General features: G+C 50.4%; 1 protein-coding gene across 3 annotated transcripts in view; it reads right to left on the bottom strand.

Moving 5' to 3' along the window:
* Positions 1-997: 997 nt before the first annotated feature.
* Positions 998-21,859, bottom strand: part of LOC119439998 (uncharacterized) — an 82,949-nt gene continuing 62,087 nt past the window's right edge. For all 3 annotated transcript variants that reach the window (XM_049661307.1, XM_049661310.1, XM_049661308.1), the window contains 3 exons: positions 12,247-12,314; positions 11,409-11,489; positions 998-1,240 (listed from right to left, as the gene is read on the bottom strand). In XM_049661307.1, coding sequence (XP_049517264.1) covers positions 1,116-1,240; positions 11,409-11,489; positions 12,247-12,314 — 274 coding nt within the window. In that variant the 3' untranslated portion in view covers positions 998-1,115. The remainder of the gene's footprint in view (positions 1,241-11,408; positions 11,490-12,246; positions 12,315-21,859) is intronic.

Raw genomic sequence — 21,859 nt, 5'->3', positions numbered from 1 at the left:
TATAGCGAAGGCGGCCAGACAATGGCGAAGAGCACTTACGGTTGAAAAGCGCTGTGAAATTGGCCTCTGGGAAGAGGTGAAAAAAGAAAACACTCTAACGCACACGAATAAATATAGATTATCGGCAAAGCAAAAAAAAAAGTAACACACGTGGTGTCAACCGCATGATAATTTTAGAGCGCAGCCCTTAGGCGCCCGTCACTGCGTTGAGCGTCGGCGTACCTCGGCGTCCTTCGGCATTGCCCCTCGGAGTGACCGAGCGAACGAGCACAGCGAAGGATGATAGAGCGAACGTGGGGCGCAACGGGGAATAAAAGACTACGAGAGCGAAGAGAGTGAGAGGAGGAAAGCGGAGAAGGAGGGTGCAGCGGAAGCATTATGCAGAAAAACACCCGTGTGTTTAGATTTAGGGGCACGTTAAAGAACCCCAGGTAGTCCAAATAATCCGGAGTCCCTCACTACGGCGTGCCTCACAATCAGATGGTGGTTTTGGCACGTAAAACCGCACAATTTAATAAATTTAAGCATGAGGAGGAAAACGGAGGAGAGTATGGCGATAGGAGGATGAGGAAAGCGGAGTGCCCACGGCGATCAGACATGTGGCGAGCGCGGAATCAGCGCTGGCGTGGACATCGGACCCACTGCGCATGCGCTACTTCGCCTGCGCCGCCACCGCTGCGCTCCGTGCGAGCCACGCGTTCCCGTGTTCACGCTCTCGTTCTGAACAACGAGTGACGCAACCGGTGGAAAGGCTTCGTCTGCCGCTGTTGCTGGACGAGTTGCCCGAGGAGAGGCTCGAGCACCGCCGCCAAGAGGACCCAGTCGTTATGAATCAAATTCTTTGTCCCAGTATATCGCGAATTCAAAACACCTAAACAGCTGCGCTCAAATTTCGCATTAGGACGCATCGTAATCGTCGGTCAATTTTTGTCACTGACAACGATACACGCTCCGGGCGTGCATCGGAAGGAGGCGATGCAGTGAAGACACCACTTTCAGAGGCCGTTCAAATTATTAAGACAACACATATGCGGTAAATAAGGGAAATTTATACGGCTAGTACACATTTAGTCGAGAACGCCAAAATCGTTTTATGTTAGATTAAAGCAGTCATGTCAGTCGTCCCTGCAAAGGTCTCTGCTGTGCTTTGGAACGCCAACGCCGCAAGTGTCAGCGAAGTGATTGATGCAGATCTGAGGCACCGAGTTCTTCAACTCTTTCCTGACCCAAAGGACACACTCTGAAAAAAAAAAAACAATCACAAAGAGAAGTAAGAAGACTGTCGGGAGAGCATATTAAAAGAAATGCAATGACGACACATGCTTTGTTAATGCTGCATTTATAAATGTCTTGCGGTATTCGAAAATGGTAGATAGTAATGTCTGCAGCACGCAACCAGTATTAAAACGTAACCGAATAGATATGCCTTATTAAATGTGTAAGCATTTCTATGCCTACCCACCGAGGAAACCAGTCCGTTCGAAGCCAGCCCGCAGCAGCCAGCGAATTGATATTCGTGCTGCCTCTCACTTCAACGGGAACTAAGCGGCGACAACACAGCGCATACGAAGCTATATCAGAACTTGGCACACTGTCGCCATCGCAGATTGCTTAAAGATAGGGCCCGCGCGGTCGCCGCTGGAGTACGGTTGATCACGATTCATAATGGTTTGACGCGCATGGATAAGGCGATAAAGAGCTATAGCGGCTTTTAATGTTCGTAACTTCATCAGCGCACCCGGTGCCACCACCTGCAGTACTTTGCTTGCGTCATCAATTAACCTTGCGCCGCCGTCCGCAGCAGTTCGTGTCGCCGCAGCGCTTTCGTTTATAATAGTCGGATCAAGTTTCGTAACACTGATAATGACACCGGCCTGCGTGGAGATGAGCAAGCGGCGCAATGCTTGCTCGTACTTAGATATCCCTCAGAGGAGTTTCTGCGTGAATTTTTCGGCTACTTCACCGTGGTTTGGCGCGTCAGCTCGGTCCGTTTCTCGCCGAGTAAATTGGGTCGATCCTGGAGGCAGTGTCATCTATTGTCGCCTGGGTCATGTGGTGGGCAGTGCTCCTACAGACTGTTGCAGGCTGCAATTTTACTTACGTTAGAACTGAGAGCAACGCTCGAGGGACTAAAATTGCTCTTCCGAATAATTTATAATGAATGATCCAATTGAGCGTTCAAGACATCGGCATAGTATGTATATCTCGCCAGCATTCACTTGAAACGATGCCTTTAAATACTGCTGTTTCCCCAGGGTAATTCGAAAAGGGAACATGCTTCCCGAATCAGTGGTAACATTTTCTTTAGTGAACTAATTTTTAACGCTGCTTGAATAATTTATTTATTCCGATGGTACAACTCTGTAAAACTGCAGTTTACTGTTCATTTTGTACAATTATTCACTGTGTGCTATCTTCTCATAGCTATGCTTATGACTAAAACATCGTTGTCTTTGTGAATTCTACTGCCTAATATGCGCAACAGGAGTGCACTACTTTGTCCATGCTGCTATGCTCATGCTTTGTTACATTAATTTGTGGTTTACATGAATGTGACGCATATTATATCTTATGTTCTGTATTACCACTCCTGTAATGGCCTTTTTGGGGTAACAGTAGAACGAACGAACGAACGAACGAACGAACGAACGAACGAACGAACGAACGAACGAAGGAGCGAGCGAGCGAGCGAGCGAACGAGCGAACGAACGAACGAACGAACGAACGAACGAACGAGCGAGCGAGCGAGCGAACGAACGCGTCAAGGACAGCTAGCAGTTCAACCGTGAATACTCACGGTTGAACTGCTGGAGTCCGGGTGTTCTTGATCACTGGACACGTACTCTAGGGCGCGTGTGGTTCCTGTGACGAGGCGGTATATTCCAACTGCGGCTCGAGTATCGTGAGAGGCGGCATGGACCGCAGTGTCCACGTAAAAGTGAGCGGCACTGCAGTCGGGTACAACTGAAGAAGGCAGGAGAGGCCGCGCCCAGATGACCGAAAAGCGGCAGTCCGACTGCATCCGCGACTAAAGAAATGGTCCCGCTGACGCGACTCAGCCCAGTTCGAAGCGCGGGCGAGTCTCCAGTTATGGAGGCTCGTGTGCATCCGCCTATGAGGGGAAAACGCCGCTGCCTTGTAAAGGTTTACCCGATTACCGGGGCGAGGGGCGAGCTCCACCACCGGAAAAGCTGGCGCCGCCATCGGCGTGACATGGTATGAGGGACCACGTGGACACAGCGGCCGCGTCGGCTGCTTCGGAAGCGCCGAAATAAGCTGAAAACGAAAGTTTGGAGTCCCACTTGCGCTGCGGTTATGATTAAGTGGGGAGGTTTTCCCGCTTCGGGTGTCAACACTTGAAAACACTATAACAGGTAGTGCTGCCTCTGAAGGCGTCCAACATAGTAGGCTACTGCTCCATGCCGCAGTGCCGGACGTACGCAACGGAGCCCGGTGTCAGGCTGCACACGTACCCACTGGACAAGAAGCTACGCGAAGCTTGGATCGCGAAACTTAAAAAAAAAAGAAAAAAATGGCAAGCAGCCATCACCTACAACTCGGGTGTGCAGCAAACACTTCCACGAGGAATATTTCTGCTACGGCGTCGGGGCGGCGATGTTCGATGAGTAGCAAAAAGCGCGCATTGAGACGCTCGTTCGCGCGTGCTGCCCGGGTTTATGCCATGAAGCTTTGGTCTATGAATTTGTTGATGCTAGATACTGGCAAGTTGTTCACCAGAATGGATAGGGAACGGTAAGAAGCACATTAAAGAAGGCATGGCATATGCTCATGCTTGTGTTAGCACCAAACAATGAATGGACTGGATAAGGAAAAAGAAGCAGTGGGAAATTGCTCGCTGAGAAGACCGATAAACATGCAGTGCGACGCAACTTGAGAAATAATGACATTGAGATGTCGAAGAATTTATATAAAAAAGATTGAACCATCGCTACGGCACATCACAGGTCGCCGTATAGGCGTCGAAGTCCCTATAGTTATAACGAAATTATTTTTGAACACCTCTGATAGCGTCCATGCAACAATGGTTGCTTGTGTACTGTAAAATGCTCATATGCTGCGGCCTAAAGGTCGCGGCACGGTGCAAAAATGCGCTCGCAGCGAAAGCGAAACATTGTGCGCGGACATTCATGCGACGGGCAGTCGGTCGCTGCGAACCCATGCGAACGCTGCATGGAGGCTTCATTCTGTTAAGCTCAATTTGACTAACTGATAGCCCACTATAAGAACATATTTCACATAGTTTGCTCTCAGCGACTGCTTACCTTTCACGCAAGAAGCCTGTTCGGGGGACTCCATCGCGGCGACCGCGCGCAGCGGGTGTTCACTATACGTATCCGGTAGGGAGATAGCGTTTCTAAAACCATTCGGTGCTTTGTGATTGCCCAATATTATTATTTTGACAGTAAAAATACAGGGACGTTTGCACTCGGTCGTGCAAAGCTTAGGCACAGCGAAACTGTTGATTCTCAAGTCTTACTGGCTGCTACTGCTAGGTATTAACTTGGTTGCTGCTAGGTCTTAACTTGGTTTAACTTAACTACGCATGTAGTAACGTATTCTCGAGCGATAATTTTCGGAGGTACCTTCCCTTTCGTGACATTTCGCGCGACTAGCCCCGGACGCGTTGGTGCCTACGAGCGACAGCGTTCCTAACATGCCACAAACGCAGGCAGGCTAACCAAGGTTGGCACAGTGCGAAGAACGCTGGTGCTTGCTGACGCCAAACGCGTTGGAGGCTAGCCGCTCGATATCAATCGGCCAGCTTTTAGGGGCGAAGCTCCTTATAGCGGCACCCGTTCGTCCCCGTCGTAGTAGGTAGCCACGTCTAGTTTTATGAATTGCTCAATAGATGGCGTTGTGTGTCCGTATATGTATGTATACCCATATATACATATATATGTATACGTATAGTATAACCGGAAGCCGACTTCCGCTTCCGGTTCCACTTCCGGTTCCGCTTCCGGTTCCGGAAGCTGGCTTCTGGCTTCCGGAGAACGCTTCCGGAGTTTTATGAAAAAAAAATTCCGAAAGTTGTGTCCGTAGCGCGGAATCGAACCAGGGACCCCTCGCATCCGAACGCGCGGCGCTAACCACTACGCTACGAAGCGCACATAGACACACGCACCACGATGGCAATAAATACCCAACATTAACGAAAGGCCGCGTTTCTAGCGCGTTTCTAACGCGTTTGTGCTAGCGCGTTACGGCCCGTGTAAGAAGCTGGTGTAAGACGCTGTGGCCTCTCCGCCTTACCTTCAACGCGTTTCGAACGCGCTGCCCAAGGCGGTGGCAAGTCAAGTTCAAGTCGAGGAGCGTCTGTGAATACGGGGGGTATACTCTCTCAGCAGTCATGTGATGGCGCCGGCAAACGCGGTGCACGTTCCGGCATGTGTAAATGGCTGCGTAAGACGCTGTGGACGCTCCCCCTTACTAGAGAGTACTGCACGTTTCTAACGCGTTTGTGCTAGCGTCCCCTTAAGCGGGAGATCCGATGATTCCCTCCGGAGCTTCGCCCACTCATCATGATTCACCCCGTGGATAAGCTGTGATTTTTTTTTTCTCCTGTATGTAGTGAGGCCGCGCGCATACTGCGCAAGGTCGAAGACATCGGGCGCAAAAGTGCTGCTGTGATCAAGTGGTTTCCGGCCCACATGGGCAGTTACGTGTCGGAACGCGGGAACGCGAACCACAACGAGACGGCCACCGCGGCCGCGCGAGGACTTGCCAACCGCGCGGCTGCAAACACCGCCGACTCGGAGTGTTGGTCGCGGTACAGTGCCAAGGACAAGGTGACCACCTTCAATGAAATAGTGAAATGGTACAGACTGAACAGACAGACTACGCCACCACCTCACCCGGGGCTTACCCGGAAGGAGGCAGTGTTATACAGACAATTACAGACGGGGTCCCTGCTCACCCCGGTGCTAGCTAAGCACGTGTGTCCGAGTGTGTACACGAGTGATGTGTGTAGACTGTGTGCGAAGGAGAGAGCTATCGCGGCTCACATCCTTTGGGACTGTGGCATAAATTCGAGGGAAACCAGTGAGAAGACGACGATCCCGCCGCAGCTAGAGGCTGCAACGAGGATCTACGATCAAGAGACACAACTCAAGGCCGTCCAGCAGGTCTCGGCAGCTCTAGAAAGGCAGCGATCGAGCGAAACCGAGGAGAAGGGGGGCGGCACCCCCAGGAAGGGGGCGGCGGCCCTCTCGGACCCGCGGAAGTAGCGAGGGAGCAAGACCTCGAGGAGCATAACGCACGAGACTGACGTAGTGGCCGCGTCGCGATGAAAGCTCGTCCTCCCTGCGTGGAGGGAGCCTAATCGACTCTGCAGGCATTCCCAATAAAGTTATTCTCTCTCTCTCTCTCTCTCCTGGCTCAGCGTGCCGCGGAGAAAAGAGAGAGAAGGAGATTATAGTTGGAAAGGGTGAAAGTTTGGGGTAAGGGCAGCGCGATAAGTGTCTCTCAACTGATAGAGGACACCTCAACCGCGCTGCACAGGGCGATGGGGACTGAAATATAAGAGAAGAGAAAGAGGTCGCAGGCGCAGAAGCGGATGCAGCCGCAGCATCATCTAAGGCGCCGCAGGCGCGTGGGGTCTACGTCGCTTGCTGGGGAAAAAAAAAAAAAAAAAAAGGCGTGGGTGGGGCAACCAGGGAGCTGGCGAGGAGGACCACAAATAACGGCTGGTTTAAACAGCTTCGCTGCTACAAACTTCCCTCGTCGAGAGCATTTACGGAAATGTCCAGGAGGGCTCCCGCGTGCTGTTTTTGCTGAGCGTCGACAGCCAAACCTATGAGGAGCGCGCCGCGTTATCCCTCATACTACGCAAGCGAGGCGCTTCCGACAGACGGCGACTCCGCAAGCCGCCAATAGACCTGGATAGGCTCTCCATGTGAATGTTTGCGTAGCACTCCCACGCGCTGCGGGTGTAGGCGCGGGTCCGTACACTCTGGCAAACGTCGTGAGTCGCACAGTTGCGGGTGAGTTTACCGTGGTCGCATCGGTGGTGCGGCGGGCTTTAAATACGAGTCCGTGGTTTGGCGAAGAGTACCGGTGTTAGTATTAAGGCGCGAAATAACGAGGACGAAAAGACACACATGAACAGGTCGAGTGGCAACTGTAAACTAGAAAAACTGTAAAATGCTCAACTCTAAATCCTCATCAAGTATAAAATACTCGTATTTCATAAGGAATAATATCAGCTGGTAGTAGCACTCGTACTGTTTATGTGTGCTCTTGTGAAGTCCGGGGATCCGTGCGGCCACGAACTTTGCATGGATGGGGCCGTGCAAGGTGCCGGGAGAAGGAGAGGGAGATCAGAAAAGGGTTTTATATACAACAGTAAATTATTTTACACGAAGGCCTCCATGACTCTTGGAGCCATCTACATGCTCACGTCTTTGCATGTTCGAGCGTTTACATCTCCGAGCGTCTCCAACACTAGAGATCCTCCCCCTCCCCCTCTTATCAGTTCATCTCCCCTTTTCACTCGTTGAAGGACTACGCTGTAGTTCTAGGCCAATCAACATCTTCGACCTGGTCGCAATATCCCGCCCATGATGTGGAAACATTCCTGCGGGCTCCACCTCCGATGTTGCTCATCCGCCCCTGCATACCAGGCAACGGGTGGTAACTGGGAACCAAAGGTCGAAGCTATTCCCACAGAAATGCCTGACTTTGGCCCCCATCGAATATTAGTGGCCTCTTCGTGACGGTCAGCTTGTCAGTCAGGAGACTGACCTTCGCGGAAGCTACCACCGAGCTCCGTCGTAGTCCAGGCGGGTGCAGGTGCCTCACGGAGATACACCAAGAGCGACGTTGCCGTTTTAGCCACTCACGAGGCCGATTTCTCATTACCGCCTGGGGTCTAACTGCTCCTCCATTAGTACCGGGTGACGGTGACGTTCCCCGGTCTCGAGAAACGATGAAGCGTGAACAGCACTCCACAGCTGCAGGCCTGTCATGGAGGCATCCTTTGTCTCGAAGGACCGCCAGGCACAATGGTGCCTCTCTTTCTCCGTTTTTCTCGCGCCCTATTACTTATAGAAGTATCTCTGGCCAACTAGCTCAAACAAAAGCTATGCTTTGCCAAGAGCGCGTAGGAGATCGCGGCCCCGGTGCGTTGAGTTGTGACTGAGCTCGTCAGCATTGCGACCCGATGTAATATGTTGTAGCATAGGCAACTGTGCTTAGCATCGCAAGTCGTCCAGCCGCACGTGGCTGGGCAGTCAGGTGACAATGCGGAGTGCTTCGTTGTACAGCACTTCCCGCTGCTGGACGTGCTGTTTTGTCAGTGCGCACGCAAGCACTCCTATGTTGCACGGGACACAAGCGTGTGCAGGACGAACTGGCGGGCTGTCTTAGATCCAGCGACTCCGATGCACCACGATATTCGGCGTATCAAATTAAGTACTATATGGCGCCAAGTTTGGCACAACTGCTAGATGGCAGGACGACCATCTGCCGCTATCCGTAGGCCAAGCATTCTAATATTGCCTTCAGACGCTGAATGAATGGGCGTGCCCGCGAAATGTAAGGCCACTTTGTGCCGGCTTTTGTCGTGGCCACCAATGGTGATGTATGCGGTGTTCTTGCGGGAGGGACTCAATCACTTGTTTTTAAGGAATACTGTTATCATGTCCCGCGTTGTTTGAAGAACCACCACTTTATCGCTGGTTTATTTTTCGCAAGACGTCCAAGGCATAATATGATGCGCGCATACGGTAAAATGGAGTTCATCCCCTTCCTCAAGCTGGCAGGTCAGGCGGGCCATTCCCATGTTGAAGAACATCGGGGTAGGAATCGCCTGCTTACGGCATACGTCCTGCCTTACTGCACGTCGTGTCGTAGAACTATCTTAAAAAAAAAACAGAAAAGAAAACAGGCCAGAACTAAGCACCACAATCTAAGTATGCGATGGCATACTTAGAAGGTGTTGATGATGACGTCTCGACAGCTGCGCGCTCGTGCGACACGGGCGACCTTGCACACTATCATTTATCAAAGTGATGTTTGCATACCCACTGCGACGCACTGGCGTTCGCTCAACACACGTCGAATTTTCAGCTAGATACCTCCAAAATGCCGAAGTCCACCATATAATGCTATAAAGAAAGCCGGGGATTCGATTCCCGCACGAGGTCGCGGGATCGAATCCTGGCCGCGGCGGCTGCATTTCGATGGAGGCGAAATGCAAAAATGTCCGTGTGCTTGCGTTGTAGTGCACGTTAAAGAACCCCAGGTGGTCAAAATTAATCCCGAGCCCTTCACTACGGCGTGCCTAATAATCGGAACTGGTTTTGATACGTAACACCCCAGAAAGAAGAAAGACGTAACCGATGGTAGGATCGAATCTCGGTCTGCCAGGCACAGCAGCCCAATGCTCTATCAATAAGGCCACGATCGCAATCGAGCTTCTCTCATGCAGAGTCGCTCTTTGTAACGTCTGTAGCATGCGTCACGTGACAGTTTCTCGCATTCTTCTCTCGTGACAGCTAGCGTTTTCGGAGGCCATGTTAGATTGCACTGCCTTTGGGATTGACACATATTTTGTTAGATACCTTTGAGCTGGGTGAAAAGTCCGGCTATAATGATGTCGCATTAGGAAGCCGGACAACAATATTGTGCCACAAGTTCTTTCGAATCATGTAACTACATGAAAATTTTGGGTGGGCTGGTGGTGGGGAAATGCATTGGATAACCGCGCAGGGCACCATGAAGCCCCTTCAATGTATAGATTACGACACGCTTGTCTACAACAGTATCTGGCGTTTCATTTTTAAGAGCGGAACTGTCCCGAATCGACCCTTCGCCGCCTGTCTGTCCGGCGGTGTCACGCTGGGGCAGGCGCGGGAATCTACCACCAGAGGGCGCGCCAGTCCCACCGGGACCAATCAGAGCTGTCATGCAGTGATTTGAGCTTGTTGTTATGACATCGTGAGGCTTATAGCGCGTGAAAAAGACAAGGACGAAGGAAGAGGTGACACACACAGGCGCTAACTTGCAACAATATTTATTTTGAGAAAAGGACCCACACATATATACAACTTTTTCGCATACATCATCATACATGCGCCGTTTACAAAAATACCTTACACACCATTACGCAGGTAAGCTAACTCTTTGTGGGAAAGGGCAATTGATGGTTGTGAAATACAGTTATACCCGAGCCTATCAATCATTTCTGCTTCGATAATTTCGCGAGTTTATCTTCCTCGTGCTCTTCCCACGATGGAGCAGTCTCTGTATGCTGGAGTACACGACGAGCGGTCACCTTCTTCCGCCCCGGCATCAGCCCACTTGCAATGCCTGCAGTGAGCGTCAAGGAACCCACCCCGTCAAGGAACCCACCCCGCTTTTCTCGAAATAAATATTGTGTCAAGTTAGCGCCTGTGTGTGTCACCTCTTCCTTCGTCCTTGTCTTTTTCACGCGCTATAAGCTCACGAATCAGAGGCCGCGCCGGCCGAGGAGCGGCCCAATCAGGAGGGCGCGCCGGGGATGGGGGAGGGGTCTAAGAGCAGGTGTTTTCGCATGATGGACTCCGCTCAGCGCGAGCAGTAGCGGGAGCTCGCCAGACAGCGGCAGCGCTGACGTCGCGCAAATCCTGAGCTTCGAGAGCGAGAAGCCCAAGCCAAGCGCCAGAGAAGGGGAGCTAACCCCGAGCTTCGAGAGAGAGAAGCCCAAGCCAGGCGTCAGCAGAGGGACGCCGACAACTATAGAAAATTACCGAAAAACATCAAGAATCACAGGGAAACACAGAAAATCATCGAAAAATAGGAATATGAAAACACAGAGAAACACAGGACGGTCACAACTCCGCTGTTTTAGCCGACTTGACTTCATGAGACTGCATGAGTTAGTTTTCTTGGTGTTATTTATTTGATGTTTTTCAAATTTAGTACTCGCGCAGACAAAAACCGTGAAGTTCTGCATACAGTGTCCAAGCGAACTTGTAGGTTTCTGCAAGAGCACTGCACGTTTTCCCGGGACCCAGTAGCACGTGAATGTTTTTTTTTTTTTCGTTCGAACCTGTTTGAACCCGATTTAACCGGCTCAGAAAGCCGCTAACCGGTTCGAAACGCTATAATTTTTTGATCCGGAGTAAAGCCTGAAATGAACCGAAAAGTACGAGCCCGAACCCAAACCGAAGCCAAAAGTAGTGCGGTTCGACATCCTGCATAGCTGTATAAGGTTGCATTACTACGCCAAACTATTCGGAAATATTATATATATATATATATATATATATATATATATATATATATATATATATATATATATCTTTTCACGGTTTTTTAGTAATAGATTACTGTGATAGTGCATTCTTGCGGAGCCTTTTCAGAATCGGTTTGTTGGAACAGAACAATTCTACAATTGAACTCACGATGCCCGTGGTACTCAAGATCCTCGATGACGCAGTTCTCGTAGTCGGTGTAGTAGAACATGCCTTCCTTGGGGGTCGGATCTGCAAGATACACGTTCAAGTGTCTTAATTTTTGCCAGCACGCTCAATTTACACTAGTTTTCATATTGAGAAATTCTTACAGACTTTTCGCGTTGGGGAGCATGAAACCCTCATAACCGTAGTGCAAATCGAACAGGCAAAGAAACGCAAATCTCACAAGACGTTCAACGCCAGCCACGAAGAGAATTCAGCCACGGATCGTACATCAACACTCGTAACCTAATATTTTCTCTTTCTTCGTTATTTTGTTTGCTCATAAAGTCATTCAATTGTTTACTTGTGCTATTCTGCGAAGCAAAGTGATTAGGTGATAAGGAATGTTTTTCCGATTATAAGTTCGATGAAAATTGTGATTTTCATTTGACGTAAAATATTTTCTAGTGGTGGCACGATGAGAACAATAAATTTCAGGTTGCTCAAGGGAAATGACATTCAGTCTTCAATGTGGCTGCGAAGACAAGACGGGGGTGCTACTGTGCAGAATGCCTAATCGTACATAAGTAAAATTTTTTAATTGAACCTACAGTAACACTTCTAACAAAAGAACTGTAGAGTACTTCAGCCAGGAGATGGAGTTAACTAAAATTAACAGTCCCTCCACCTCGAACAGTATTTCTCCAGCTGCTTATTAGGCTCTCTTTGTTTACTCTACAATGGTTCTGCTTGCACCATTTCCAGAATTCACTAGGAAAAGATTCGTGCACGGAGTAAGCACCATAAGTGCGCATTTTCTTGCATTCCGTGGAACTCAACTCACCGTCGTCGAGTGTAAACGTGAACTTGGGAGAGTTCTTTTCGGCTTTTACATAAAACAGCCTGGCTTTTCTGCACAAAGGAAACAAAGGAATAAACAACTCGGCTGGTTATTATATGTAATTAAAAACATTTTGACTGCAGCACTCGAAGGACACTACAATACTACATCTACACTGAGAAATGAATGTGCAGTATTATTTATGGGACAGCTATCGGGGTTGGTGTTGGCTATATCCTGCCAGTGACGTGGAATGGCCCGAGCTGTGGTGATACTCTGGACATCTTGAAATTCCGCCTCGTTGGAATTTTGAACTAATCATAGATGAGTAGCAGCCCTGTGAGACAATGGGAACTTACAAGATGATAAATTTGACAAGATATGGTAGAATTAGCCCGCCTGTTGCTGGAGTGCCTCCTATATGTCCAGCAAAGTCAACAGCTGCGCATCAATCTAAGGGCCTTGCGCAATCATTCAATGTCACTTGGGACGATACTTGGACCATGGTCAGTTAGCTGCCTTTAGACAACAGCTTTCAGGGCAGTGAAACATTTTTCTTGTTTAATTAGCACACGGGAGTGCTCAAAATACTAGGGTCAATTTTGTGCAGAAACTCACCTTCGTTGTTGATCTTTCGTCTTTCCTTTGTTTCACTCTCCTATGTGTTAGTGTTTGCGCGTGCTGAAGTGTCTCTTTTATTATCAATATTTACGCTCGTTATTCTTTTTAAAGTAAAACAATTTTTTTTGCAAAAAGAGTGAAATGAAGTAGCCAGAGTCGTACTCCTCGCAATATATCCAGTCAGACCCCATTTAACACTACACATCTACCTTGACTATTTTCAGAATATCAGACATGTAGTGCACGCGGTCAGAACGCCGAGCTGGCCAGAAATGGCCTGATGTGGCCGGAAGGTGTATTGAATCTTGCCTACATACACTCTGAGTGCCGACGACGGAGAATCTAGAATAGTAAATGTGGCCTCAAATAGAGCCGCATCAATCAAAGAAGCCGAAGACGTGGCCATAGCGCAGCCCACCATGAACCCAACTACCCATACTGTCCTTAGGGACTCTCAGAGTGCTATTCTTAGCTTTATGAATGGCGGTGTGGGACTAAATACAGCCAAGATCCTGAGAAACTTCAATCAAGAAGACCGAAAAACATTAGCAGACACCATTGAGTCAGTTCAGAACAGGTCAGCACGTTTCATACTTTCAAATTATGCTCGCACAGCTAGCGCTTCTCTAATGAAGTCAAGCCTTGGCCTTATTAATTTGCAGCTTCGAAGAAAGATTTCCCGTCTCTGCCTTTTCCAAAAAAAAATCCTTTACCAAAATAACTCACTTAAACAAGAATTCATTTCAGAACCTTCGTAAATATCGTCGTGTCTTGATAATCGGTTTAAAGTTTTCATTCCTTTCTGTCACACAAATTTTTTATCAGATTCATTTCTGCCAAAAACCAGTGCCTCTCAAGAGGACCCACCTCCCCCCCTCCATCGACTGCATCGAGGAGGCATAATCTTTCAAGATTGCAATAACTGATTATATTTTGAGTTTATCACTCTAAATACTAATAATTGTTTGTACGTGTTGTATTTTTTATTGTTTATTGTACCCACCCCCTCTGTAACGCCCTTCTGGGCCCTGAGGGTACTGTAAATAAATAAATAAATAAATAAATAAATAAATAAATAAATAAATAAATAAATAAATAAATAAATAAATAAACTAACTGATAGTACGCGTTTAATAGTAGATACGCTCGGCGTTCTTATGATTGCACCAAAACAGGCAACGGCTAAACGGCGCGAGCGCGAGCACCAACCACAAACGTCTTATTCTTCGTCTTCTGCTGGCGCCCGTATTTCTCACTAGAATCACTCCCCGGCGAAAAAGGAGCCATCCTGGCGACCTATGGAACAGGTAGCACTGGTGGGTCGCAGTGTGACTTCAGTCGGTCGATATGAACAGTTTCGCGTCCGCGACGCCGTTGGTCCGTAGATGGGTGAATAGGCTCAATGACGTAGTTGACCGGGGATGTCTGTCGGAGAACCCAGTAAGGGCCGGCGTACTTTGAGCTGAACTTTGTTGAAAGGCAAGGAGTAGGATGGAACGCGGAGCCATACCAGCGTTCCAGGTGAATATGATGTAAAACACAAGCCTGCGTCGCGACTATATTTCTGGCTGGCCTGATGTTGCGCGGCAAGTGAGCGGGCAATCTGACGACATTCTTCGGCATAAGTGGCGGCTTCGGATAGAAGAGTAGATTCTGAAGCGTCGGGGCGATACAAAAGAATCGTGTCCATAAACGAGGAAGGTTCGCGACCATAAAGAATAAAGAAGGGAGAGAATCCCGTGGTAGACTGAGTGGCGCTATTGTAAGCATACGTAACAAAGGGAAGGATGGGGTCCCAGTTAGTGTGGTTAGCGGAAACGTACATGGCGAGCATGTCGCCGAGAGTACAATTAAAGCGTTCAGTGATACCATTCGATTGCGGATGATATGCGCTTGTAGTTCTATGAACAATGTTGCATTCCCGGAGGAGGGCTTCTACATCTTCAGAGAGGAATGAACGACCACGGTCACTCAGTAGCTCGCGAGGCGCACCATGTCGAAGAACAAGGTTGCGAAGGATGAACAAGCCGACTTCACGTGCAGTAGCCGCCGGAAGCGCTGAAGTTTCGGCGTAGCGCGTGAGATGGTCCACGGCGACGATAACCCAGCGGTTGCCATCTGGGGTGTACGGTAGACGGCCGTACAAATCAATGCCGATACGGTCGAAAGGCCGGTAGGGACAAGGCAATGGTTGGAGCGGCCCTGTAATCTTGTTAGGTGGGCTCTTGCGGCGTTGGCACTTGGAGCACGAGTGGACGTACTGCCGAACGAAGCGGTACATTCCGCGCCAGTAGTACCGAAGCCGGAGGCGTGCATACGTCTTTAGTACACCGGCATGGGCACATTGCGGATCCGCATGAAAAGAGGCACATATGTCGGAACGTGAATGGCGAGGAATCACCAGCAACCATTTACGGCCGTCAGAGAGGTAGTTGCGGCGGTACAGAAGCCCATCGCGGATGGCAAAGTGACGAGCAGCGCGCCGAAGCGAGCGGTCGGTGGTGTGTGGTGACGGCAGAGATAAATACTCCAGCGTTGCCAGCGTTGCTCAGCTGGCATGTGGGTGCATGTAAGAGACGAAGAATCGTACCTTGAGACAGACGCAGCACCATCCTCATCGGGCAGTGGCGAGCGCGAAAGAGCGTCGGCATCCGAATGCTTACGGCCGGACCGGTAGACAACACGGATGTCATAGTCCTGTAGACGAAGCGCCCAACGAGCTAGGTGACCAGAGGGGTCCTTTAACGACGACAACCAGCACAGGGCGTGGTGATCAGTCACGACGTCAAATGGACGGCCCTATACGTAAGGTCGAAATTTGGTGATTGCCCAAACGATTGCAAGGCATTCTTTTTCGGTGACTGAATAGTTCGTTTCCGCTTTGGTGAGAGTGCGGCTGGCGTAAGAGACGACGTACTCTTCGAAGCCAGACTTACGCTGGGCGAGGATAGCGCCGAGGCCTACTCCACTAGCGTCCGTGTGGATTTCTGTGGGGGCGTCTGGGTCAAAGTGGCGTAGGATAGGTGGGGATATCAAAAGATGGCGCAATGTGGCGAACGCGTCTTCGCAAGCTGTAGACCATGCCGAGATGACTTGGCTGTCGGCAAGCAGCTGCGTTAAAGGGGCGATTATGGACGCGAAATTACGCACGAATCGGCGAAAGTACCAATACAGGCCGATAAAGCTACGGAGTTCTTTCAGCGTAGACGGCCTGGGGAACTCGGCGACGGCGCGAAGCTTTGCAGGGTCGGGAAGGACACCGTCCTTGCTGACAACATGGCCTAAGATGGTAAGCCGGCGGGCGGCAAAGTGGCACTTCGTCAAATTAAGCTGCAATCCAGCGTCTGAAAGGCAAGTGAGGACGCTGGCGAGGCGACTCAAATGGGAGGCAAAGTCCTTCGAAACGACTACGACGTCGTCCAGGTAGCACAGACACGTGTGCCATTTGAGGCCTCTAAGAATGTTGTCCATGCGACGTTCGAAGGTGGCAGGCGCATTACAAAGGCCGAATGGCATCACGTTAAACTCTTATAAACCGTCTGTGGTTATAAACGCAGTCTTGGGACGGTCAGGTTCATTCATAGGGACTTGCCAGTACCCAGATCGAAAGTCTAAAGAGGAGAAGAACTCTGCTCCTTGCAAGCAATCGAGGGCGTCGCCGATTCTGGGCAGCGGATAAACATCTTTTCGTGTGATCTTGTTAAGGCGCCTATAATCAACGCAAAATCGAATGCCACCGTCCTTTTTGCCAGCACAACTGGGGAGGCCCAAGGGCTGTGCGAGGGTTGTATTAAGCCACGATTAAGCATGTCGTTGACTTGTTCATCAATGACACGGCGCTCAGCATGAGAAACTCGGTATGGACGCTGGCGCAGGGGTGCATGGGTGCCAGTGTCAATGCGGTGAACGATGGCGGATGTGCGGCCCAAGGAAGACGGCTTATTATCGAACGACGTCCGAAAGCGGGCGAGCAGCTCCAAGAGTTGGGTACGCTGTGCAGGCGGGAGTGTGGAATCAATTGACGGGAGGAATGCCTCTAAGGAGGACGAATCGGCGAAGGTAGCAGGAGTAATGCTGTCGACGAGAAGGCCTTATATATCGTGTCGTCAGGCAGTTGAGTAGAGTATGCGGAATCAATATCCTCAAGCCGGCCTATACATTCACCACCGTATAACGTGGCTGTGGAAGACAACCGATTTGAGACGTAAATGGCGCTGCAAGAGCTTTCGGCCGTGAGGACTGCAAAAGGGAGGAGGATGTTTTTGCGAGAGGTGAAGGCTTTGGAGGGCGCAAACAGGGTGGTGGAATCGGAAGCAGAGTCGCAAGAAAGTGGCACAAAAACAGAAGACAAAGGAGGCATGTCAGTGTCCGCAGCGACGACCACTCGAGAGGGTGGCTTTTCAGAAGCGGCGGCACACATCGGCGACAACTCAAGTTCAGCACGTGCACAGTCAACAACGGCATGGTTAGCAGCGAGAAAGTCCCAACCCAAAATAACGTCGTGAGAACATGGCGAAAGAACGACAAATTCGACGGCGTACAACATGTCCTGTATGACAAGACGAGCTGTGCATGCCACTGAAGGTTGAATGTGGTGCGCGGTCGCGGTACGCAGAGAGACATCGGAAAGCGGTATCGTTGTCTTTTTTAACTTGCGGCACAGTTCTCCACACAGCAGCCCCAGTATCGACGAGCGCTTGCACAGAAACACCTCGATATTCACGGTTATTTCGTTCGTAGGTAGAAATCGAGGCCTTGAAGTTGTCGGCACGAGCGCAGTTCTTGCCTCCGGAACTGCGAGGGCTAGTTTTCCGCTTGGACTGGCGGGGGGCGACGAACCATTGGGGAAAGGCGACGTGGTGAGGGCGACCGACATGTATCGTAGCCACGGCAATTCGGTGAGCAGGTGTCCATCGTTGAATGGGAGGACATCGGGGGTGGTGGCTCAGAACGAAAGTAGTCCCGATTGTCTTCGCCCGCACTAGTACGGAAGTCACGACCACGGCTGAAACGTGCGACATGGCCAGGCAGACAACAGAAGTAGCAAATAGGCCTGTTGTCCGGGGTGCGCCAAGAATTAGTGGATGGCGGCGCGGGATGGCGAAAAGGTGGCGGGTTCGGGTGGACAGGAGCACGCGCAGCGAAGAAGGCATTTGCTGGTCGACCAGAATCCGGGCTGAGCGGCATTGCTGGTGACTGTCTGCGTGCGACTTCAGCGTAGGTGAGAGGAGCGGAAACAGGCGGATGCTGGAAGGTGGTTGGTAGCGTCTCAGAAATTTGCTCCTCTATATGGCCTGTCGTAGCGTCGGAGCAAGCCCCTGCGCCGAGGCCGGGACGCAGGGAACAAGGGACAATTGCCGTGCCACTTCCTCTCGGACGAACTGCTGGATCTGCTGCCATAACATTGTGGTGTCAGTAGAAACGGCGCCTACAGTGAATGATGACATGTCGGCCGGGTCAGAGTTCGGGAGTCGTGTAGAAATGCGCTATTTCCGCAACTCGTCATAGCTCTGACAGTACTGAACCACGTCTGCGACAGTTTGGGGATTCTTGACAATCAGCATGTGGAAAGCGTCGTCCTCAATCCCCTTCATGATGTGTCTGAGTTTATCAGCTTCGGACATAGCAGGGTTGATGCGATGGTAGAGGTCCACAACATCCTCAACGTAGGACGTGAAGGTCTCGCCGGATTGCTGGGCGCGACCGCGTAAGCGTTGTTCCTCGCGGAGCTTGCTAACAGTGGGACGGCCAAAGACTTCCGCGAAGCTCTTTTTAAAAGATGCCCAATTGGCAACATCAGCTTCGTGGTTGAGGAACCATAACTGTGCAACGCCCACCAGGTAAAAGTTGACGTTGCTGAGCTTGTCACCGTCATCCCACTTATTGTGGGCGCTTACCCGCTCATACGAAGTGAGCCAGTCCTCGACGTCGTGCTCGTCGGTGCCGTTGACAATTACAGGGTCTCGCTGTCGGGGTACGCCTAAAATCTTCGCCGCGCGCCGTATGCCCGAGCAGAAGCGTGCGCGGACGCGCGCTGTCACGGAGAGCGAACGCACTCGATCTCCCACGCGCAAGCAAGGAAGCGGGAAGCTAGCGCCGGAGGGAGCGGGGGGGGGGGGGCGCACTTCTGCTCTGCCAACAACCGCGCTCGTCGCTCCGCCCGCACCGTCTCTTATCTCCCCACGGCTCTGACCTTTATGCGCCGTGCATTCGCCGCTCAGTTTCCGTTGAAGCGATAGACCGCACGTACCTTCGCCGCTGAGGCGTTTGCGCTTGCTGCCAGCGTTTTGACAGTCATTGTCTGCAGTCATTCAGTGTGATCTATTCATGTTTGTTTGTGCGCACTCACACCACGCTTGTTCATTCAGTTAGTAATAGTCGGGCCACATTTTCCAACGCACGCTAGACATGCAATGCTGCCCGGATCGGCAGTGCAACGCTACAGGAGTGTCCCTTCGCACGCGCTGCCCACGGAAAGCGCTTCTCATCAACACCACCGTTTCACACGCACCTTCTCGTGGTCATCGAGTCTCTCTTCATGTCGGTCTACTTACGCCGCAGCACACCTGCTTACTTAATCAGCTCATGTTTACTACAATTCATATTGCTACCAAAGCCGCTCACCTTACTTCGTATAACATTGCTGTGTTGCTATCGCATTCATTGCTTCGCCCTTAGGGCGAAACTGTGACATTTTTTATGAATGCGCCGAAACAGGCAACGGCCAAACGGAGCGAGCGCGAGCACCAACAACAAACGTCTTATTCTTCGTCTTCTGCTGGCGCCCGTATTTCTCACTACAAAACGAACAAACAAATCTTGTCTCAGTCCCCGCTGTTACGTATTCGGCGGCTCGACGCCGGGAGCGGCAGGACGACCGGCCCAAGGAACAGACGACCCCCGCAGTGCCAGGAAGACAATCACCTTTATTCTTGCAGCGACGCACTTTTTGTGCTCAACGTAGCCAATCAGGGTGTGGCAAAAATAAAAAGAAAAGATATCGCGGCAAGCGGGGCAATCTTATCTACAGGCCCCAACGTAGAGTGCGACAGCACCCCGAATGTTACACGGCTCACTCAGAAAATCCCGCCAATGAGGAAGCGCATAACGGGGCCCGAGGGTTTAAAAAACCGGGTCGTGCTGTCCTTGTAACCGGACCCCCCGATGGGAGAGGTAGTGACTTCATACAACGAACTTACCAACCTATATCGCAGCAACCTTACCAGAGGGCAGGCCACTATCCTCCGCCGAATTCAAACTAACACCCTTACCACTGCTCATCGCTTAGCGATCTTCACAGATTGGGAGGTTGGCCCAATATGCATAAACTGCGACAAAAATGACATAGCAAACCAAATACACATCCTCTGGGAATGTGAGGGCTTTCCCCCACCCATAGAGTTTCTGCCAGCTCCCTCAGAAACGACATGCGAGACCCTAATGCGGTCGCCAGAAGAAAAGCTACAAAAAGGAATCATTGCCTGGGCGGAAGAAGTTGCCGCAGAAAAGCGGCCATCTATAAAGCCCTGGCATTTCACTTAATAAAGTTGTTTCCTCCTCCTCCTGCCTACATGTTCAAAGGAGTCTCGGCTACATTCTTGGGGGCCGCTGAGTTTGGAAATGCGCGTCTCAACAACGTTATCTTAATGTTACTCATTTACTATGAACGCAGAAGTTTTGTAGTAAAACAAAAGAAACGTTTATGAATCCTTCACTTTGAAAAAAGGTGGGCTTGGTGGCATGTATGTTATGGGTCATCTTAACCGACTTCATGTCTTCGCTATGCAGTTCTTGGTGTTGTCCTGGATCCTGACGCTAATATCGAGCTTTGAACAAACAGCCTGCCTGGATTCCGCTACAGCCGACGCTAATCACTTGCTAGCGAGCGCACTGCCTTGCCATGACGAGCAGTGCCGGACTTGTTGGACGGCTCTGCGAAAATCTGTTGCGCGGGCGGTTATTCCGCCGCCCGACCGGCAGCAAAACGCATCCAGACGACGGACGCGCCGGAAAAATAAACATGGCGGCACCGCCCGAAGTTGCTGCCGTCTGCCTCGACCTATCAAGTCGTCGTCGTTCACTGTGTGGCCCATAATTTTCAAACTGACGCTTGTATTTGCTTTAAATTTGTGTCCAGAAGCTTCGACCGCTAAGTATTCGTAACGATGGGCACCATTTCCGAGAGCCAAGTTCTTGGCGTATAGGCTTAGAGCGGCTGCATTTGCTGAACATGGCCTCGAATACGTTGCAGAGGCCCAGGAAGATCTCAGAGGCTGTAATTTTTCCGCGAAGATAGGTACGATGGCACCCATGGCGGCGGTGTGGCTATTGCTACCCATGACCAACTTAAGTGCTCTTCTGTAAATGTAAGAACGCCTTTAGAAACGATTTAGACGTGCTACCACGTCATTTCAACGCGAACGCTCGTAGGCTGTTATTGTCCACCAAGCACTGATAGCTCCTTTCGGTTGTATTCTCACGACGCCTTGTTATAACTAACAATGGCTTATCCTAACACCCCTATCTTGTTACTCGGGGACATCAACTTTCCATCTGTAGATTGGAATAATGTTGCGTCATGTCTAACAAGAAAAAGACCAACAAAGAAGAAAAAAACATGGCTAGTTTTAATTATAAACACGTGCTCGCTCTTCGGTCTCTCGCAGCTGGTTACTAAACTTACGCGTATAACTCAACACTCGTCAAATATCTGTGACCTCGTTTTGACGTCACACCCCGATAACATGCCTCCCCTTACGTACATCAGTGGTCTTGGCGATCACACCGCCATCCATGCCACGTTTCCTTGCAATATACTCAAGCGTAAAATATCAAAGAAAGTACGAACGCTATACGATATAGCTGATTATTCCAGTTTGAATCGTAAACTTTCATGCTTTCACGGGATATTTGCTATTACTTATCAGCGGTGGTCGACCGCGAATAAATGGGCCCTTTTCAAAACAGAAGTGCTGCGTTTAATAAGTTTGCACAT

The sequence above is a fragment of the Dermacentor silvarum genome, chromosome 2 (assembly GCF_013339745.2).
Source record: "Dermacentor silvarum isolate Dsil-2018 chromosome 2, BIME_Dsil_1.4, whole genome shotgun sequence".
NCBI classification, from domain to species: Eukaryota; Metazoa; Arthropoda; class Arachnida; order Ixodida; family Ixodidae; genus Dermacentor; species Dermacentor silvarum.
The sequence above is the reverse complement of the archived record's forward strand: the minus strand, read 5'-3'. Positions and strand labels throughout refer to the sequence as shown.